Source organism: Pygocentrus nattereri, chromosome 26 (genome assembly GCF_015220715.1).
Source record: "Pygocentrus nattereri isolate fPygNat1 chromosome 26, fPygNat1.pri, whole genome shotgun sequence".
Classification (NCBI taxonomy): domain Eukaryota; kingdom Metazoa; phylum Chordata; class Actinopteri; order Characiformes; family Serrasalmidae; genus Pygocentrus; species Pygocentrus nattereri.
The window spans coordinates 16,847,541-16,867,329 of record NC_051236.1 but is presented as its reverse complement, the minus strand read 5'-3'; the positions used below and the strand labels follow the sequence as shown (position 1 = coordinate 16,867,329).

Below are 19,789 nucleotides of genomic sequence, written 5' to 3'. Positions count from 1 at the left end.
TACTTTTGAAAAAATGTGTAAAGCAATCCAACACCTTGTGAAACCAGAGCTCAGAGTGGGGTGGGGGGCTGAGAATGGTGCACCTATCAATATTGCCTTATGGACAACAAGCCTGTCATTATCCCATAGATGTAATGTCTGCAAGCATGAAAAGTTCCCCCAGACAACTCCAATTAAGCATGTAAATGTGTGTTGTGTGTGCAGAGAATATATTACATGTGGTAAACATTACTTCTTGCAAGTGAAAAACATCTTCAGTAGCTAATGATAGAGTTTCACTGGATGTCTTGTTTTGCTTATGCTATTAATTACTTTGTACGTTAAAAGAACATGGACCAGAGGATTCTGGGGGCAGGTTTAGGAGGGGCATATCTTTGCTTGTGGCAGGTTCGCACAGTCCAGCACCAAGAGTTCAAGAAGTTGTCCCCAGTTGTGTATTCTCAGTCAGAGAGCATGTCTAGTTTTTTCAAACTAAATCCTAGCTAGTCAGCAGTAGTGTGGAGTAGCCTGTTGTGCAAACCAAAACAACAACAGTTTCTTTAAAGTTTATTTAAGAGTTTTGTTTAAAGCAGTAAGTAAATGAGATCTTGCTTGTTTGCAGACAGACAAAACATTTTGTGTCATGTTTCGTGGGGCTGTTTTTGTTGTAGCACTGCTAATTCAGGTCACTGTATCACAGCATCTGTGATTTGCCAGTTTGCATTGCCGGTGGCTTGTTCCTGTCAAAATAGGTAGTTCTTGACACCGTTGAGTAACAAAACTCATTAGACTGTCACCTTCACCTCCCATGCTTTGTCACTCTTACCTCCTTATACTTAGGCCTATCTTTCTTTCTTATCTGCCAAACATCTAAATGCTCTTCCTGCCATTATACTGTTACGAATGCATCTGTAAGATTACAACAGGACACTCTGCCTTTTTTATCAGTCTGTTTTGCAGACACACACACACACACACACACACACACAGTTTTGTTTATTAATGTTATTTTTTTTATTTTTCAATGTCAGAAGGTGGAGACATAAGATGCCTTTATTGTCATTGCACAGTGTACAATGAAATTGAGCAGCAATCCAACAGCACTTTCTACTCACAAAACAATTAAATATAAGGCTAAAATATATAAAGTGCAGATTTAAGAAAAATAGTATAAAAGTGTATATACATACACTCTTAAAAATAAAGGTGCCAAATGACAGAGCAAGATCATTCAAAAACCGCATTAGGTTTCAAGCAACCTTTCAAGGGATGCTTCTTTTCAAGACCAATTTTTAAATGAGGTCTGTGAGTGTTTTTAAAGTTTAAACACCATTGTTACCAGGAGTGGTTGTCCAACAGAAAGCACTGCAAGAGCAAGTGACATAATACAAAGGGAGATGATATTGAACCCCAGTGTCATGTCTATAGATCTGCATGCCTCACTTGCACTGGCTAATATCAGTGTTCATGACTCCACCACCAGGCAAATACTGAACAAGAATAGTGTGTATAAGAGGAAAGCAGAAGGTATTACTCTCCAATAAGAACTTTGCTGCCTGTTTAAAATTTCCTAAAGACCACCTGAATAAACCATAAGATTACAGGATAAATGTACTGTGGACAAATGAGTCAAAATAGAACTTTTGTTCTTTGTTTGTTGAACTTTTATACAATTGAACAATGTTATTTTAGACAAAACCCTAACATACTAGCTTAAGATCCTTATCCCAACTATAAAACATGGTGGTGGCAGTATCAGGACAGCTTAAGTGTACAGGAAAATGTCAGGGCACTCGTCTAGGAGCTGACGCTCAACAGAAGGTGGGTCTTACCGAAAGATAAAGACCCTAAACACTTGAGAAGAAGAAATTTTTAGTTTTGGAATTGGCAAGTCAAAGTCTAGACCTTAATCTAATGGAAATGTAGTGGCATGGCTTAAATCATAAAATAAGCCCACCAACATTACTGAGTTATGGTAGTAGTCAATTTTTCCATGCCCATGTGCAGAACTGATCAACAGGTACAGGAAACATTTGGTTGAAGTTGCTGCTCATGGGGGTCACATCATTTACTCACAGCAACAAAAGAAACATTTAATGCTGCATCACTTTGCTGTGCATAATCTTTTGTGTTGTGGCCTGTCTTTTTTACAAAGTTATTTGGTCCAGATATTGTAGGTTAGCCCTGTTTTCGTGGGTTGTATAACAAAATCAGGACATTTTTTGTCCTGAAAGGAATAAAAATACACACACACACACACACACACACACACACACACAACCATGGTCATTGAAAAATGCAAAAAGCGTATAATCTAGAAGATTATGTAACCATTTATCTAAGGGTGTTTGTCATTAAGCACTTGATGGAAGGAGCTTCAGAAAGATTCCATTCAGTGTTTTCATAGTGCAATCATTTGCCAGGATATCATCTCCTGCTCCCTTTCTTCTCTATTGAGCAGCTTTTCAGCCACATGAAACGAGAGCTGCTCCTTTTATCATCACTATAGACAGTCGATCAAAGAGATTTTTCTATCTGTCATCTGAATCGGCAGGTAGTGGTGATAAGCCAAAGTCACTGAATCACACTCCTACATATGCAGCAAATATATCAGAAAAAAGAAGAGCCAGTTCAAGAGGCTGTGAGAGGTTTTTATCATGTAAACTCATTGTTTCAATTAGAAATTAGATATTTCATGCAGTCATTGTCTGGAGAGTGATGTGAGTCACTGTGGAAGCAATCCTCAGAGCACGCTCACTGGAAAGCTCAAGGTTTTGTTCTCAAAGAAATGAAAATATGAATATGAAAATGTGTCATACCAGAGATCTGAGCAAAAGGATTCATTGACAACAATTCAGGAGATTGACAAAAACGCTTTCACTGATCTGAACTGATGAATCTCAATGGTTTTAAAACCTAAAAATATTTAAATCAACCACATTCTAGTACAGAGACCATTATTCTAATAATAAAGGTATTCAAAAGATCTGATCTGCAGCATTTTAGGAATACATCCACAATCCTAAAGCATGCGTTTCTGTTACTGCCTTGGGGTAATAGACCTCATTAGGACATGGCCTTAAAATGGCATGCCCCAAATCTACGTTATCTCAGGCAACGGTGATGATTGGGGGCTTATTTTATTTAACTAGTAGGCATCAAGTGGAACAAATACATAGTAGAAGCCAATAATAGTCCATTAATAAATCATAAATCTGGCATGTTTAGGCAGGCTGCAATATTTCTTATTTTTAATAATCTTACGATCAGATAGATGTGTTTACAAATGCTCAGCATGTGATTATAGTGTGAGATTATAGTTTGAGTAATGGTGCAAAGTAATATATGAATGCAGTTCAATTCAACTCAGTTCAAAGTTTGTATGTGTTTTCATCAGTGAGACTCAGCAGCTGCCCAAACGTCTTTACTGATCCGCTGTTGTGTTGATTATCCAGAAATTGTTGTTTAAAAAGTTGCATGTTTGGTTGTCTGAGGGAAATATTAAAGAACAAACAGATAGTGGCTGTAAATAATTAGTTTAATTTAATTTAACCTGTACACCTTGTTCTCTTCTATGCTGGATATTTTTTCCAAGTCAGAGTTCACTGCTTGGTTCTGAACATGTTATCCTCATGTTAAAGCAATGCACACATAAGTTAGTTGATACTAGTTAAGTCAAAACTTAGTGAAGGAATAGTTTGAAACTAGTGTAACTAAAGGTCATAGTAAAGACTTTACACACAAACTTAAGTATAAACTTATGCAAACCTGGAGCAAACCAGTCCTGGACTTTGCTAATCATCACTGGACCTTTTACTGCAACCAAATTCTATGGTCAGATAACCCCACCAGAATCAAGGTGATGCCAAAATGAGGCTAATTCCTATGCTCACGTACAGTGTTTGACAGTGATGGGACATAACGGAATCCAAGCACTCGGACTTCATATTCAGAATACACAAACTAAACATGCATATTCAGTCTCCTCCATAGTGCACATGTTCAGAAGGGATAAAACTTAGCATTGGTTTTACACAAGATTTGTGTTTGCACAAGTGCAGCAGACAATGAGACCAAAAAAAGCACTTCTTTCAAATTGTAAGCAATTGCTTTATGAAACATATTAATGAGCAACAACAAGGAACCGTGTGAATTAAGTAAAAATTATACCAGAGGTTCTTCCCATGTACCTTATCAAGATGTATTCTAAATTTATTCTGGACATACATTTATATGGATACACCCAAATAAAATGGGAATGGTTGGTGATATTAACTTCCTGTTTGTGGCACATTAGTATATGGGAGGGGGAAAACTTTTCAAGATGGGTGGTGACCATGGTGGCCATTTTGAAGTCGGCCATTTTGGATCCAACATTAGTTTTTTTCAATGGGAAGAGGGTCGTGTGACACATCAAACTTATTGAGAATTTCACAAGAAAAACAGTGGTGTCTAAGGGGGTCAGCTCGGGAGACCTTGGGGGCCATTCAAGTGGCCCACGATGACCAATCCACTTTTGAAGCTGGCATGTTCCCTAAGTTTTTCCAGCAAGATGGTGCACCACCACATTATGGGTGTCAGGTCTGAGCATTCCTAGATGAACAGTTTCCTAGAAAGTGGATTGGTCATCGTTCTCCTGATCTGACCCCCTTAGACTTTTATCTTTGGGGTTATCTGAAGGCAATTGTCTAGGCTGTGAAGATACGAGATGTGCAGCACCTGAAACTACGGATACTGGAAGCCTGTGCAAGCATTCCTTCTGCAGTGTTGCTATCAGTGTGTGAAGAGTGGGAGAAGAGGGTTGCATTGACATTCCATTGACACACAATGGGCAGCACTTTGAACACATTTTACAAGTGGTCAGAACCTTGTAAATAACTCATGAAAGAATAAAGTTGTTTTCCACTGTTTTTCTTGTGAAATTCTCAATAAGTTTGATGTGTCACATGACTCTCTTCCCATTGAAAAAACTAATGTTGGATCCAAAATGGCAGACTTCAAAATGGCCACCATGGTCACCACCCATCTTGAAAAGTTTTCCCCCTCCCATATACTAATGTGTAATAATCATCACCAACCATTCCCATTTTATTTGGGTGTATCCATATAAATGGCCCACCATATTTAATGTATATGATATATATATATTTCATATTCAGTACTCAGACATCACTACACATATCTACATATCCTACCCATCTCTGGAGGTGGATTTGTTTTGTTGTCAAGCTATTGTTCTAAAAGCCCTGGGAATCTTGGTCAAAATAGTATCATGGACTGCCTTGTATTTTTACATGGACATAGAAGTAGATTTTATATCAAGTAGTTGCCATTGCTGGGTCTAAAACTGTCTTGATTTTCCTTCAGGACAATGAACCAAAGCATACTACCAGATCCATACAAAAATGGTTCACTGACCATAAAATGAGGCTTTGAGGTGAGCTGTAAAGGAAAGTGAGCAAGCAAGGACCAAGGACTTTGAAGGATTTAGGGAGATCTGTATGGAGGATTGGCCTTGTTTCTTTTTAAATCATCCAGCATTGAAGGAGAACATTTGGTGCTGTTATCTTGGTAAAGCAAAAGCACACAACGTACTCGGGTGCCAACAGATGTGTCACATGTATTTGAGAGTTTTTTCTTCAAACAAGTGTAGTAACAAGACACTTTTTCACACCCATTTTTGCTGATCTTCACTATGGCTGCCAAGAATTCTGGAGGGCACTGTATGTAGGAAAAATCTAATGAGCCCATTGATCTAAACATAGCTTTTGTTTACCTTAAGGTTGCTTTGAGAGCGATTTTGCTGTGCTCTTAATCCATTTCTTTGTGCTGAAATTCCAAACAACAGTTATGAATAATGAATCAGCAATGAGAGGTACAACAGCACAAAATCTGCTTACCCTGTAGTCGCTGGCTGTGACATAGAAGATGGGTTGGAAGGCCAGCCAGATGATGCAGGTGGTGTACATGGTGAAGCCGATAAACTTTGCTTCGTTGAAATTCTCTGGGCACTTCCTGGTCTTGAAGGCGTAGAAGGTACAGAGGATAATGAGGACACAGTTGTAGGTCAAGGACATCAACATGCTGGAGTCCTTGCTGTTGCACTTCAGCCTGACTATGTCTCTTCTCTCTGGGCTGATCTCCTTCCTCACGCCTGGTGCCTCCACCAAGAGCCAGACCACCACCACCAACAGTTGACAGGAAATGAGTGCAGCACAAATGGCTACTTGTGAAGCAGGACTGATGAACCTTGGCCTCTGAGCTCCATCTTTGACACCATTGAAGATACGTGCAATGCGGTTGGTTTTGGTCAGAAGTGCCGAGTAGCAAACTGCGAAGGAGGTACCCAGTCCGAGACGACGTAATGTACACACTACTGCTGAAGGTTTGGCAATGTAGATGAAGGTCATGCAGTAACACAGGAGCACTCCAAGTAGTAATATGTATGAAAGTTCTCGCCCACTAGCTTTTACCACTGGTGTCTCGTTGTTCTTCAAGAAGAGACCAATCACAAACAGTGTGCAGAGGATCCCCAAACAGGCAATGGTGACCGGTCCAATGGCCCATGCATCCTCCCAGTGGATGTACTCCTCAGGCAAGTTGTAGCAGCCAGTCAGGTTTTCAAGTGGCCACTGCCCAAAGCTACAGTCTGCACAAGTAAATTCATCAAGGAGGTACTGGTAGGGCTGGCAGGGGATGCAGATCCAACAGCAGACGTCACCGGGCTGCATACTCTTGATCTCATTCTTTCTGCATGGGTCGCTGCACTGTGAGGTAGGTACTTGATTCTCCCAAGGAATCAGACTAGTATTCAGGCTCAAACTCTGGGCCCAGTAGCCCACTTTGCGGTAAATGTACACGCCATCCTCTTTGTGGTAGTGAAAGATGTTGTACCGGCCCAGGCTGTCTCCATAAGCATCAAACTGAACAATGTTGTCTGTATCAGCTGGACGGAATGGTGCTATAGAGACAAAAGACAAAAGACATCCCATGAAAGGTAAAAGAGAAAATATCCCACCCATAGCTACATCTTTATGACAGCCTGCATATAATCTCAATCACATACAATCTCAAGAGGCTCACTTGTTGGGTTTGTAGATGCAATGGACACAGGTGCAAACAGTGCATTTACATAATTGAGGCCAGGAGGTTGATTCACAAGTCTGCCTTGTTTCTTTGATATGATTTCACAGTTCTTGAAAGAACATAAAAAATAGATCACTTCAGACTGAATTGTTAGAATTAAATTTGTTTTCAATACACCGACAGGATCATTACTCTGCAGTTTTGTTTCCAGCCGCACTATTTCCAGATTCTCCCAGTGGAGTGCAATCTGGAAAATGACCTGTTTTAGGATGATTTTTCACTTTTTTGCTGTCATAACCTGATTAGCTAATGAATGGCACATTGAGCAATATTGGGAAGCCACTGTATATTCAATGTCAAAGTCAGTGCAATGGGTTAGCACTCTGTTTTATCTGTTCAGCTGTGTCTTTGAGGGACCAATCTACCAATTTAGTTAGAATGGCATTCCCACAGAAAAAAAGAAAAAAGATTTTTATATATAATATGTATGGTTGTTTTGGTAGTGACAAAATGAAATGTTTAAAGATCGGTGATTGAAGTCTGAAATGTGTTTTGATCTCTGATTTTGAGCCAGAATCCATATATGGCCATACTTCTGAACAACATGCTTATTATTAGTCATAAATAATTGTTTTGTGTAAAATGCATTACTGGTTATTGTTTTGTAATTTTTATACCTAAAAGGTCACCAGAATGCAGGAGCTGATGTCTCTGAAACTTTGAAACTGAAATTTGTTTTCAGACCCCCAGAGTCCCCACTTCATTGTATAAAACCTCTCTTTCTTCTGAATGCTGGCAGGAATGTGTACAGCTGTGTACAGATACACACACACACACACACACACATATATATATATATATATATATATTGCTCAGTATGGCAGTAGATACTTGATGAAAATTAAATTGTTATACGCTGCCAGTGTATTACAAAATAGAAATAGAATACACTGTAATACATTTTCAATATATTGTTTTGGGTTTTTTTGCATGGATTTGGTTATTTATTTTTGAAATCCCAACAGGAAATATTCATGATGTTATACAAACAAGATTAATTTGGGCTACTAAACAACTCACAATACAAATGATTGACCTACAAACGCAGTGGACTGAATTGATGCCTTGAGTCCAATCCATCTCACTACAACAGTTTTCCCTAAAGGACAGCTTCAGAGGTCCATCGATCTTTCCAAATAAGCTGCTTTAACAAAGCCACCAGCAGGATATAACAATTGAGGTTCTGACTGCATCAGTATGGTATGACTAAAGCAGATCCACAGCACTACCTCTGAGTCTTTAATGATAGTGTACTTCAGGTATTCAGTCAATTCAATAAGCAATAATGTGGCCCAATACATAAAATTATGTATACTGTACACTAACAAAGGAGCACCTAAAAAGTAAGCTGCTAGGTAAAGTTCACACGTTTTTCTACATATATTGCACAGACCAGCAAGAGATTCTCATAGTCTTATTTACATTGTGGGTAAAAATTTTCCTCCACTGCCAATGGCGTGACAAAAGCAGTCTCAGAGCGTGGAGCTGATAATTAACAGCTCAGTGTCACAATAGCGCTTCTTATCTTCTGCGGGAAAATGAAAACAATCTAAATAAAGCTCCAAGCTCTCCACACAGAATGCGTGCATATGAGTAACCATTTTAAAGCTCTTTATGTTTAGTATTTTCTGCTTCTAGTATTTGTCTGCCTCCCTTACTCACATAGAACTCAGAAACAGATTAATGAAATTATGCTTTATTGAAGATAATTGATCTATTTATAGCGAATAACCATGTCATTCACACAAAATATTTAATCATCTATAGATGTTTAAGAAAGACTGCGACCCATAGAATCCCAAACACATGCAGTGATGTTGAGGACTGGACTCTGGGGTGGTCATTCCACTGTTCAAGCAGTGTCTTTATTTGATTAGCAAATGTTCTTTTCTTGTCTATTTCCTTTTCTCAGTAACAGCTTCTTGGCAGCTACACATTGTTTCAGACCCATAGCATTGAATTGTCATCTCACAAAAGATCTGAAGTGGAGCTTGAATTTCTCCCATTAGGGTGTCCCATTTTCAGTTCTGAAGTTTGGAATCTTACTTACTTTCTTTTGACTCTCCCTTTCTTTATCCAAGTATATCTAACTGAATACAAATAACATAATTAATGGCCATTTTGAGTGGAAATAAACCAATAAAGCGTGGTCTCTGACTTTTTACTTTATATTGTACCCATATAGTACAGGCTGTGAGTAACTGGCTGGGGACCCAGCATTTATTGTGGCTGTGTACTGCATTTGAAATTGCCATGAGATTAAAGTGCAGACTGTCAGCTTCCATTTGAGCATATTTACTTCTATGTTGGCTAATTTATGCAGGAATTACGGTGCTTTTATATAGTCTCTCCATCTCAGGGGACCATAGGTAATTGAACAAATGAGTGTAAGGTTGTCATGTTTAGTGCTTATTGTAGATAATTTACCATTCATGATTGGGTCTGTGACCCATAACTTTAGGAAATTGTGGTCTGTAATGTAGTCATTTTCAGTTCCTGCTTATTTTGGGGGATTTTTCATGGTTTTCTTAAGGATGTGAAATGCCTGCTCAGTGGAGTTCACATTTGGCCAGTGTACTATATATGGCCATGCCATCATGTAGAACGCTTTAGATCAAAATACCTTATTGACTTCTTACCTGTTTAGCAAACCATAACTTGACCTTTCAGTCCTTGAGTCTTGTCAGTAGTTTGCTTCTTATGGTAGACCTAATGCTAATGTCTTCTTCTTTTTATGGTAGTCTTTTACACTTCAGTAGTGTTCTTTATTTAGTTTTTGTTTTTGATCCAAACTAGTCTTTGGTAATCCTGCTGTAGTCTACAATGGGCTGCCAGATTGTTTGCTACTGACAAGCTAGTCTCGAGGGGCAAGACATGATCTTGAAACCAGACTATAAGACAGCTTGTTAAAATTTAGTGCATTGATCTGTATCTTGTGGTCTGCCAGCAAGTCCAAAGCTTGGTAATGTCAACAGCATGTAGGCATAGAAGGCAAGAGAAAAGCATGCAATTGATATAGACTCATTCTTCAAGTGTTCTTTGGTAAGGGCAATGGTTCTATTTCTAACCATGAGTTGTATATAGAACCATTTCATGCCTAAATGGTTCTTTAAATTGACGAAAAATCTATTGGATATAGTTCTATAAAGAAGCGTTTTGAAAATGGCTCTATATAGCACCAAAAATGGTTCTTCTATTGCTACAAGCTTGACATCATGATAATATCAGAACATTTTTGGTGCTATATACAAGGTACAAATTAAAGGCGGTTTTAGGAGGCCTGAGATCTCATAATTAACCTTTTGGATTCCCTAAAGGTCTCAAAATCAAAATTCTGGATGGTCACTCAACATAAACTTATGATGTTATGCTGTCTGTAATAAACGATCAATACAAATTCAGGCAAAGATCATTGTTTACCTGCTTCATACAGAGTCTTCTGTCTTTAGTAGTCTTAACTAACTAGACCTGCAGCCTCAGGGTGGCACTGTAGCAAATTGGTTCACCCAGTTGGTCCTTAATAACCTAGCAACTGTATGCCCACCTACCTCTGAAAAACTTCACCATATGCTGTAACATATTTTTTAATCTGAAAACTTGCCCAATTGCCCAAGAGAAAGAGGAAAAGTAGATTGTCACTCATTTCTCAAACCGACCAAAGATCTCAATTAACGTGTGGACAACCACATTAACAAACTAGACAAGAGCAACAAATATTTGGTGGCCACTGAAGCTAGCATCAAAACTGCTACAGCAAATGAGATGGCAGCCAGGAAATTTTTGAGTGGCATGATGGCAAATAAATTGGGACCCCCAAATACCAGGGGGCATTTTGCACACAGGCTATATAGAACCATTTTTAAAAAGGTTCTACACAGAAGCACATATAGAAGATTCCGCATCAGTATGAAGAACCATTTCACCATGCAGAGAACCATTTAGCATGGAAATGGTCCTATAACAAACTCATGCTTATAAATAGAATCATTGCCTTTACTAAAAAAACCCTTGAATAACCATCTTAAGTCTCTTATGTAAGATTATGTAAGCGATTGTACTCATTTGCAGTAATTTGGTTGTCTATAATGGCTTGATACAGATTATGAGCATAATGCAGCTCAGTGGCAAGTTAGAAAGAAGAAATTAAGAAATTAATTACAACATTAAGAAATTAATTTTTGCCATGCCGCAAAAATCATTGTACGTCAATTTTTGTAGTTGCATAATAAAAAAAACCTGTTATCCTTTGCACTGTATTAAAATTTTATGAGGAAAAAAACAACATAAATGATCCAAAATGACTTGAACATTGTCAATTTTTCCTTCTCCTGTAAAGAAACTTTCCTGGAAACACAAGGTTTTGTCCTCTCTGACTGATGTTTCAATGGCAAAATGGCAAATGGGACACCTCACAGCCTCACGATCCTCTTGCGCAAGTGCAACTGAGGACCACAAGATCACAACTGCACCAATCGTGACAGGGCTGACAGTAGCAAAATCTGCTGCTAAAAAGGTTACACCCTGTGGCATTCCCTCTCAACCCCACACGAAAATTCCTTCAGCCTGTGCACTTTTAATGTCTGGAGTATGATCCATAACATACTAGCTAGAAACACAGTACCCTGTGATCGTAGCCAATTCTTTGCACATCACATTTAGCCCAGCAGTGTCATCCTCAAGTTTAACTGAACAGGAGGTAATGCATTGGTATAGAAATTTCAAGCTCACTCTTATAAGCCTACTGTCTCATCCACATTTAAGCCAAATTATTCTATGGTTTTATACAGACATATGTTCTTGTTACTAAGTCATGTCTGTCCCTGCAACACTATTGCTAAGCTCACTGTTGCTATGGTCACAATAAACTTACGAGTTGATTCTGACTAATGGTTTCCTGCGGGGTGCACGCAGCATTTTTTTGAACACCACAATAACTCTTAGTCGGCTGTGCTAGCAAGCTATTGTAACTACTACTGCTGTTAACTATAAATGTGGTGCTGCAAGCAAAAACAAGCTAATCTTAATAAAACTTTCTGTTCATGTCGTGATTTCAGTGTGTCAATGCTGCAGCCACTAATCACCCCTTTGCTGTAATTCTCACCTAAATTCCCCCTTTACGCTTGATCTGAATGGTCAGCACAGAAAGCAATGCTCATGATGTGGTCTACTTGACTGCTTTAAGAGCACCTGGAGGACCCCGCATAAAGGACAGCCATGCGGTATGCAAAACCTGCATGCAAAACATGTCTTCCATTGAGAATAGTAGAAAAAAGCTGTCTTGGCCTTCAAAAATTGTATATAGTCTGAATCCCCTCCATTTCCCCATGCCTTACTTTGGTTTTACATTTCTGTTTTACTGGCTGTGACTATCATATGATTCACCCCATATTCATGTAAATACCCTAAAATTGAAACTAATATTCTGCACTTTAACATCATTGTAATTATCCAGTTATTTATAGACTGCACTGTATATTCACATATACATTTGAAATGAAATAATAAAGTGAAGTAATAATGAAATTTCCCAGTGACTTGCAAAGACAGCTGACATGGACATTCAAGCAATAAATAAGTGATGAACTGCACTCACCATCAAACCTTGTCCTCAAGATGTAGTCTTTATAGAACTTCTTTCCATTCAGAGGTTTCATGGCACTGCAGATCTTAGTGGCGTTGGGGCACACTGCTTGCCTCATGTGGTGCAGAGCGTGGGCCATTGCATACACAGCATTCACCACAAACATGATCTTGGATTCTTGCTCAAACTTGCCATCTCGGAGTGAGTGCTTCCCACAGTTGATGTCGTGCAAGCTACATTGGAAACGGTTCTCCCAGAACTCTCGGAACCAGGGGTTGCGCGTGTTGTTATAAGGATTTAGGCTTGTGAAGTAGTCAGCGAACTCACGGATTGGGTATGAAGCAAGTTCAATAGTGAAAGCTCCATCTGCCACTAATTCACTCCCTTTCACCACACTCTCCTGTGCCCCCCAGCCATCACTGGCCACCCAGATGAAGGACACATTCATGCGGTTTGCTGCAACTAGAAGCTCCCTGGCATCCTCACTTCTTGTGAAGAGGATTACAACTTTTGCATTTGATTTCTGTAACAGAGACCTGATCACTGCTTCATAACTGTAGCGGTCCATGGAACGGCTAACCTTGGCAGATGTTGCAATGCAGATTTGTAAGGCCCTTGCCTCCTGCTGGAACGCATCAATGCCAGTCTCTCCGTAGTCACCCTCTGAAGCTACAGTTGAGACATAGGTCCAGTTGAAGTAGCGTAGGATCTCAGCCATGGCCTTAGCCTGGTAAAAGTCTGGGGGTACTGTTCGGGCAAAGTAGTCATAACGCGACTTATCGCTAAGCTTAGCACTGGTCGAGGCATAGCTGATCTGAGGAATCTGGAAAAGCCGCAAAAGATTGGCCACCTGCAAGAAAATGCAGAAGGATTCATGAGACAGATACATGAAAGGAAGTCTTCTGGCAGTGTTATCCATGCTGAGTAAAACCTGAATGCAGAAATGGGTGCAAGATTAAACGTGCTATTTATGGATCGGATAGCACTGATTGCAGAACTGATTCACTCCAGATAACAGTAAACAAAATCAACATAAGTGGATTATGTTCTGTATAATTCTTGTACAAAAGCATTTACATAATGACTCGCAGTTCTTTCATTTCTTTAGCAAAACACATTAAAACCATTTTTATGAGACATTCAGCCTTGTGAAGGCTTAGCATTTTTCACAGCCTATGTATCATTCAGTAGCTAATAACAGCCCAGAGTGACATATAGGGGTTAGTCTTGGCCATGTCTGTGTCAGTAATAATTTGGAGGTAAAACAGAGAAACTGTGAATCTATTACATTACACTGTATATCGTTCCTGTTCAAAGAGTATAGTAACTTTCCACATAGTGACTTTACACACACACAGTTTCTAAACCACTTATCCTTTGAGGGGGTAGTTGTAGTAGTGGTCATTGGGCGGAATGCAGGAAAGCCAGTCCGTCACAGGGCAGACACATACAATCACATACATATTTAGGATGTCCAGTTGCCCTGATTGCATGTCTTTGCACTGTGGGAGGAAACTGAAGGAAACCCATGCAAACATTGGGAGAACATACAAACTCCACACAGAAAGGACCTTGTTGTCATCATGTTGCCAGTAACTTTACAGGAAAAATATTTTTGGGACAGCAATGATATTCACAGTCTAATATAGATTCAGTCAAATTCAAAATGGATATTTTGGTTCCTTGAAGTCCATTCATAACATATGTATGATTTTTACATGACCATTTTCCAGCCTCTCTTTATCTCTATACTATATATACTTCTTTTGTTACTCTGCCTTTCCTGAATGTCTTGTAATGGCAGTCTATCATCTGTGCAGAAGTGCCTACCATCGTACAATAGTTGGCAGAAGAACTTGTGCTGTCATAGTTTTTGATTTTGGCACTCAGCATTTAATTATAAGTTTAGATGAACTCATACCTGACATCCAGTCCTCTAACGTGATGCTGCTAAAAGCCAGGGTTACAGCATACTGTATTGAGACTGCATGAAGTGAAACTTAGAGACTCCCTTTGCCTGCTGTGTGTGACTGTGCTCTACAGTGGAGTGGGCTTTGCCTCAGGCGCTTCTTCAGAAGCCTAAGGGGAAGCCCGCATGATCACGCCATAGAAAGGAGGAAAAAAGAATTCTGCTGTTCTGCTTTTGGCCTTTGGCACTTCACTCATTGCGTTTCTCTGCATTTCTTCGCTGCTCACTCAAACAAAAGACTTTGATTAGGTGCATGTGTCATGGAATTCCAGAGAAGGTAGCAGAATGTAGTGAAGACGTAGAAGAACAAGAGACAAATACAAAAGACGTGATTGGAACACCAGTGTTTTTTGACCTTTTGTCTTATCTTTGATTTTGTCTGGAGCGAGAAAAAAACAACAACAACTTTTGACTGTATATACAGCAGAGCTGCATGTACAGTACTGTGCAAAAGTCAGATCACATTTCTTTTATAGGAGCTATTTTTGAGGAGATCAGGTGGACTGGTGGATCCAGGGTGGGGGTGGCAAGGGATAGGGTTAGGGGTGGGGGTAGGAAATTGGCAGGATTGCACAATCCAGTCCAATACTCCAGTCCAATTCACCCACTAAACTTGGCAAATAACAATCTCCAGGTCCAAAGTTGCACACCCCTGATTTAGATAAAACCATGCAAAACCAAGTTTTGCTAGACCACCAAAACTATCACCATCAGATAAACAGTATTTTCATCTTTGATAGAGAGGAGAAAATCAAGCCTTCAGATTGCTTCAGATCTGAAAAAAAAATTGTCCATCCTTCCACTGTGAGAAGAAAACACTATGAGTGTAAAAAGATGTGTAGTTGTCAAGAGGCTGTTACTGAGAAAAAGAAAAAGGAACAATGGTTCAACCAGCCCAGAGTCCACATAAATAAATGTGTTTGAGATTTCTTGGATCATGACAGGTAGAAAATGCAACCAACTTCTAAGACTGACCATTGTAGGTGTTCAAAAATGTCACTGCAGAGTTCTTTGAAAAGCTGAAAGTGAGTATCCCTAAAAGAATGGAAGCTGTGCTAAAGGTAAACAGGAGACATGCTAAACACTTGAAAATGTTGATGATATATTTAGTTGTTAAGGCTTGTGTGTAATTTTCTGCTATGTATATGATTTCCTGATGCAGAAAAAGGCACTTAAGGCCATTTTGAGTGAAAATAAATGAAGGGTGGCCTCTGACTTTTACACAGTGTTTCTACACTCACTGTGTACACTACACTCAACCCCCCAGCAGCCTCACACATGGGAGGTGTATGGGAGAGGCAAATCCGTACTGTGCGCTCGATCCTTTTAGGCCTTACGGGTCAACAGTCTCTGGATGATGAAGGGTTAATGACGCTCTTCTGCATTATTGAAAATATCGTCAATGGACGACCACTAACAAAGGCGTCAGAGGACCCAAGAGATGGTCAGCCTCTGACTCCCAACGATTTGCTTTTGTTAAGACCCGAGTGTTCTTTACCCCCTGGTTGCTTTGTGAAGCAGGATCTGTACCGTCGGCGCTGGCGTCAGGTCCAGTACATGGCAGACATTTTCTGGACTCGGTGGATGAAAGAGTATTTGCCTAGTTTACAGCAGAGACAGAAGTGGACCCGCCATTCCAGAAATTATCAAGTAGGTGATCTTGTACTAGTCCTTAATGAATCAACACCTCGCAGTCAGTGGCCTCTTGGATTGGTCATTGATGTCAATGCTGGAGCTGATGGACTGGTACGTTCAGTACAAGTAAAGACACGAACAGGTATCTATACTCGCCCCATCCACAAACTATGTTTGCTGGAAGGGAATATGGACGGGTAGGCTCTGCGGACTTTCAGCTTGTGTTTCCCATGACTGTTGCAATGGCTGTTGGCATTGTATTAAGATTGGTAGCGGTTGCTCTAAAGTGCTCTTCTTGATGTATTGTTCTGTAGTCGTTCACCAATTTTACTTGGATGACCATTTGTTGGTCATCGGGGCCGGGATGTTGGTGTCACTCCTTTCCACTAGAGGGCTTCGCGCTTGTTTACGTGCTCGCATTTCTGACGGGGAGTAAGAGAAGAAAAAGACGGCTTGCATGTAGCTGGGACGGCTATAAACGAACTGAGCGGAATTAAATGCACTTAAATTACACTTAAAAAAGGCAAATAACATTGCCCCAACGTGTTTAACCAGTGGTTACTACGCTGTGTGTGACATAAGGGCAAATAATAATAAAAAAAAAAAAAACAACAACCACAAAGTTTATGTTATTCGTAACATAAAGTTAAACACGTACGGCAACATGTCAAACCCAGAAGAGTCTGAGGGAGAAGTAGACCTCGTGACAGTGAGGAGGAGGCGAGGACAAGCTAAGGCAGCCATAACTAAAATGATAACAGCTGCAAATGTACATATGACAGAATATGAGCCTGAAGGTTTGAAGGCAGCACTGGAGAGCCTCGGCCTAGCCGTCACTCGCTTCCAGGAGATACACAAGCTTTATCATGATAGGCTCATTGATGACAATGACAAAGAAGAGTCAGAAGCCTATGAGAAGGTCATCTTGATGAGTGTTCATGAGGTGCGTCACAATGCCCTAAGCTGGCTGCAAGAAGTAAACACTCCTGGTGAAGTTGACACCATAGATCCAAATGATCCAGCCAAGGAAGCCCCAGATAACACGGATGATGACAACCCCACGTCAGCTGAGCTAGAAAACCTACGTGCCTTACGAGAGAAAGAACGAGAGAAATTTGAACTGCTACTTAAGCGCAACGAAGAGGAGTTTGAATTGGAACTCCAGCGCGTACATCACAAGGCAGAGCTAGATGCACAGATGTTACACAACCAACAAAAGATACAAGCTGCAACAACAAATCTTTATTCTACACCCAAGGCTGGCAAGAGCCCATCAACGACACGACCATCACTGTCACCGATATCAGAAGATTCGATCTCACAACTGCTTGAATTATCAAGGCAGCAGTGTCAAGCCCAAGTAGACTCCCTGAGGCTCCCACCAACTAATCTAATCAGGTTCAATGGTGACCCCCTTCAGTATTGGAAGTTCATGAGACTTTTCACCACAATGGTGGACAAAGAGTCTGTTGCCGCAGAAGAGAAGTTAACTCGCCTACATCAATACACTGAAGGAAAAGCTCAAGATGCTATTAGTCACTGCTTATACAACCCCAATCCCAGTGCAGGGTTCCAGGAAGCAATGGGGCGGCTAAGAACAAGATTCGGAAATCCTCATACCATCTCCCAGGCTTGGGTTGAGAAGGTTTTGAACTTTAAAGAGATAAGAGACAATGTGCAACTGAGAGATTTTGCAGACCAACTGAGAGGCTGCAAGGATACACTTTCTGCCATGAAGTGTGAGGAGGAGCTCAGTGGTCGCCGCACATTAGTTGAAATAATCAGCAAACTACCACCAGATCTCAGGTCCAAATGGTTGAATATAAACTACGATATCACAAAGGGGGGACGTCTACCTAAACTCGAGGATGTTGTCAACTTTGTTGAGACAGAGGCTGAGAAGAGATCTGATCCAGTCTTTGGTAGCATAGTGAACTATAAGAAGCAGGAGAAACCAGGCAATATTATGATACCCAACAAGGGCTCAAAGAAACCTTATCCAAACTACTCTGCAAATGTTAAGGCAGCTGCAGTTCAAGAGATCAAGTCTACACCTACTAAACGGACAGCTAATTCAAAATGTCTGAAGTGTTCAGAGCCCCACTTCTTGAACCAGTGCCCAGCTTTTCGATCACTGACTGTGCCAGAACGCCTCATGTTTGTTCAGGAGAAGCACCTGTGTCAAAACTGTTTCATGATGGGGCATAGGGCTGAGGTATGCACACGAAATTGGGTATGCAACGTACCTGGCTGTGGACAGAAACATAACAAATGGCTACACCCAAACCACACTAACAAGCAAAATGCAACAGCAAGTCAGAATGCCACAGGTGACAACAAAACAACTCAACAAAAACAATCTACCCAGTCACCTAATGTCACTTGTGGATTTGCTGGCGCCGGAAATGGTAAAGTTTGCTTACCTATTGTTCCTGTGGTAGTTAGAGGCAAGGCCAGTAACATTAGTTCTGTCACCTATGCATTACTTGATGCTGGAGCCAACACAAGTTTAGTGTCAGAAGAGCTCACAAAGAAACTCAAGGTCAAAGGTAAACCTGCAAGGCTGGATCTTGATACTGTAGGAGGCAGCCAAGAAGGTATATTCACTCGATGTGTGAACCTTGAGATAGACTCTCTGTATGATGGCAACATGTATACACTCAATGGTGTGAGAACACTGAGTAAGTTAAACATAGGTCTCAGCTGCCTCGCCACACCTGATGAGGTTGTTAAATGGGATCACTTAGCAGACATTCCTATTCCTAGTGTCAATTCGGATGATGTGCACCTCGTCATTGGACAGGATGCTCCACGCCTTCTCAGAGCTGAAGAATATCGTGTAGGTAGAGATAATGATCCATATGCCACAAGAACAGTGCTTGGTTGGGCTATAAATGGGCCAATTGATTATGAGGAAGGCGGTAAGAATGTCAAGGCCTATTTCCTCAAGGCTGATCACAGTCTGCAAATGCAGGTAGAAAGGTTTTGGAAACTCGACGACCCCACCCAAAAGGACAATCTATCAGTCAGTGACCAGAAGGTGATTAAAGAGTGGGATAATTCAGTCTCTAAAGACGGCTCACACTACATCTTAAGCATCCCCTTTAAGGACAAATCAGTAGCACTGCCAAACAACATCAACTTAGCAGGACACAGACTATAACTCCTGAAACGTAGACTGACAAAGAATGCGGACTTGCGAATGAAGTATGTGGAAGCAATGAAGTCAACCATCGACAATGGCTATGCGGAAGAAGTCCCAGCTTCATTCTCTGACCGCAACGATGGCAAGGTATGGTACCTCCCGCATCATCCAGTGATTCATCCTCGAAAACCAGGAAAGGTACGGGTTGTCTTTGACTGTGCAGCTAAATACGATGGAGTATCGCTTAATGATGTTGTTCATCAGGGACCAGACCTAACAAACAAATTAATAACCGTGTTGATTCGGTTCAGACAAGGTCCTGTTGCTATAATGG

At 40.5% G+C, this 19,789-nt stretch overlaps 1 protein-coding gene across 2 annotated transcripts in view; it reads right to left on the bottom strand.

Annotated features, from left to right (window-relative positions):
• grm2a (glutamate receptor, metabotropic 2a) overlaps positions 1–19,789 on the bottom strand; it is a 78,844-nt gene that overhangs the window by 7,430 nt on the left and 51,625 nt on the right. For both annotated transcript variants that reach the window (XM_037535170.1, XM_017712653.2), the window contains 2 exons: positions 12,719–13,556; positions 5,880–6,940 (listed from right to left, as the gene is read on the bottom strand). In XM_037535170.1, the coding sequence (XP_037391067.1) occupies positions 5,880–6,940; positions 12,719–13,556 (1,899 nt within the window). The remainder of the gene's footprint in view (positions 1–5,879; positions 6,941–12,718; positions 13,557–19,789) is intronic.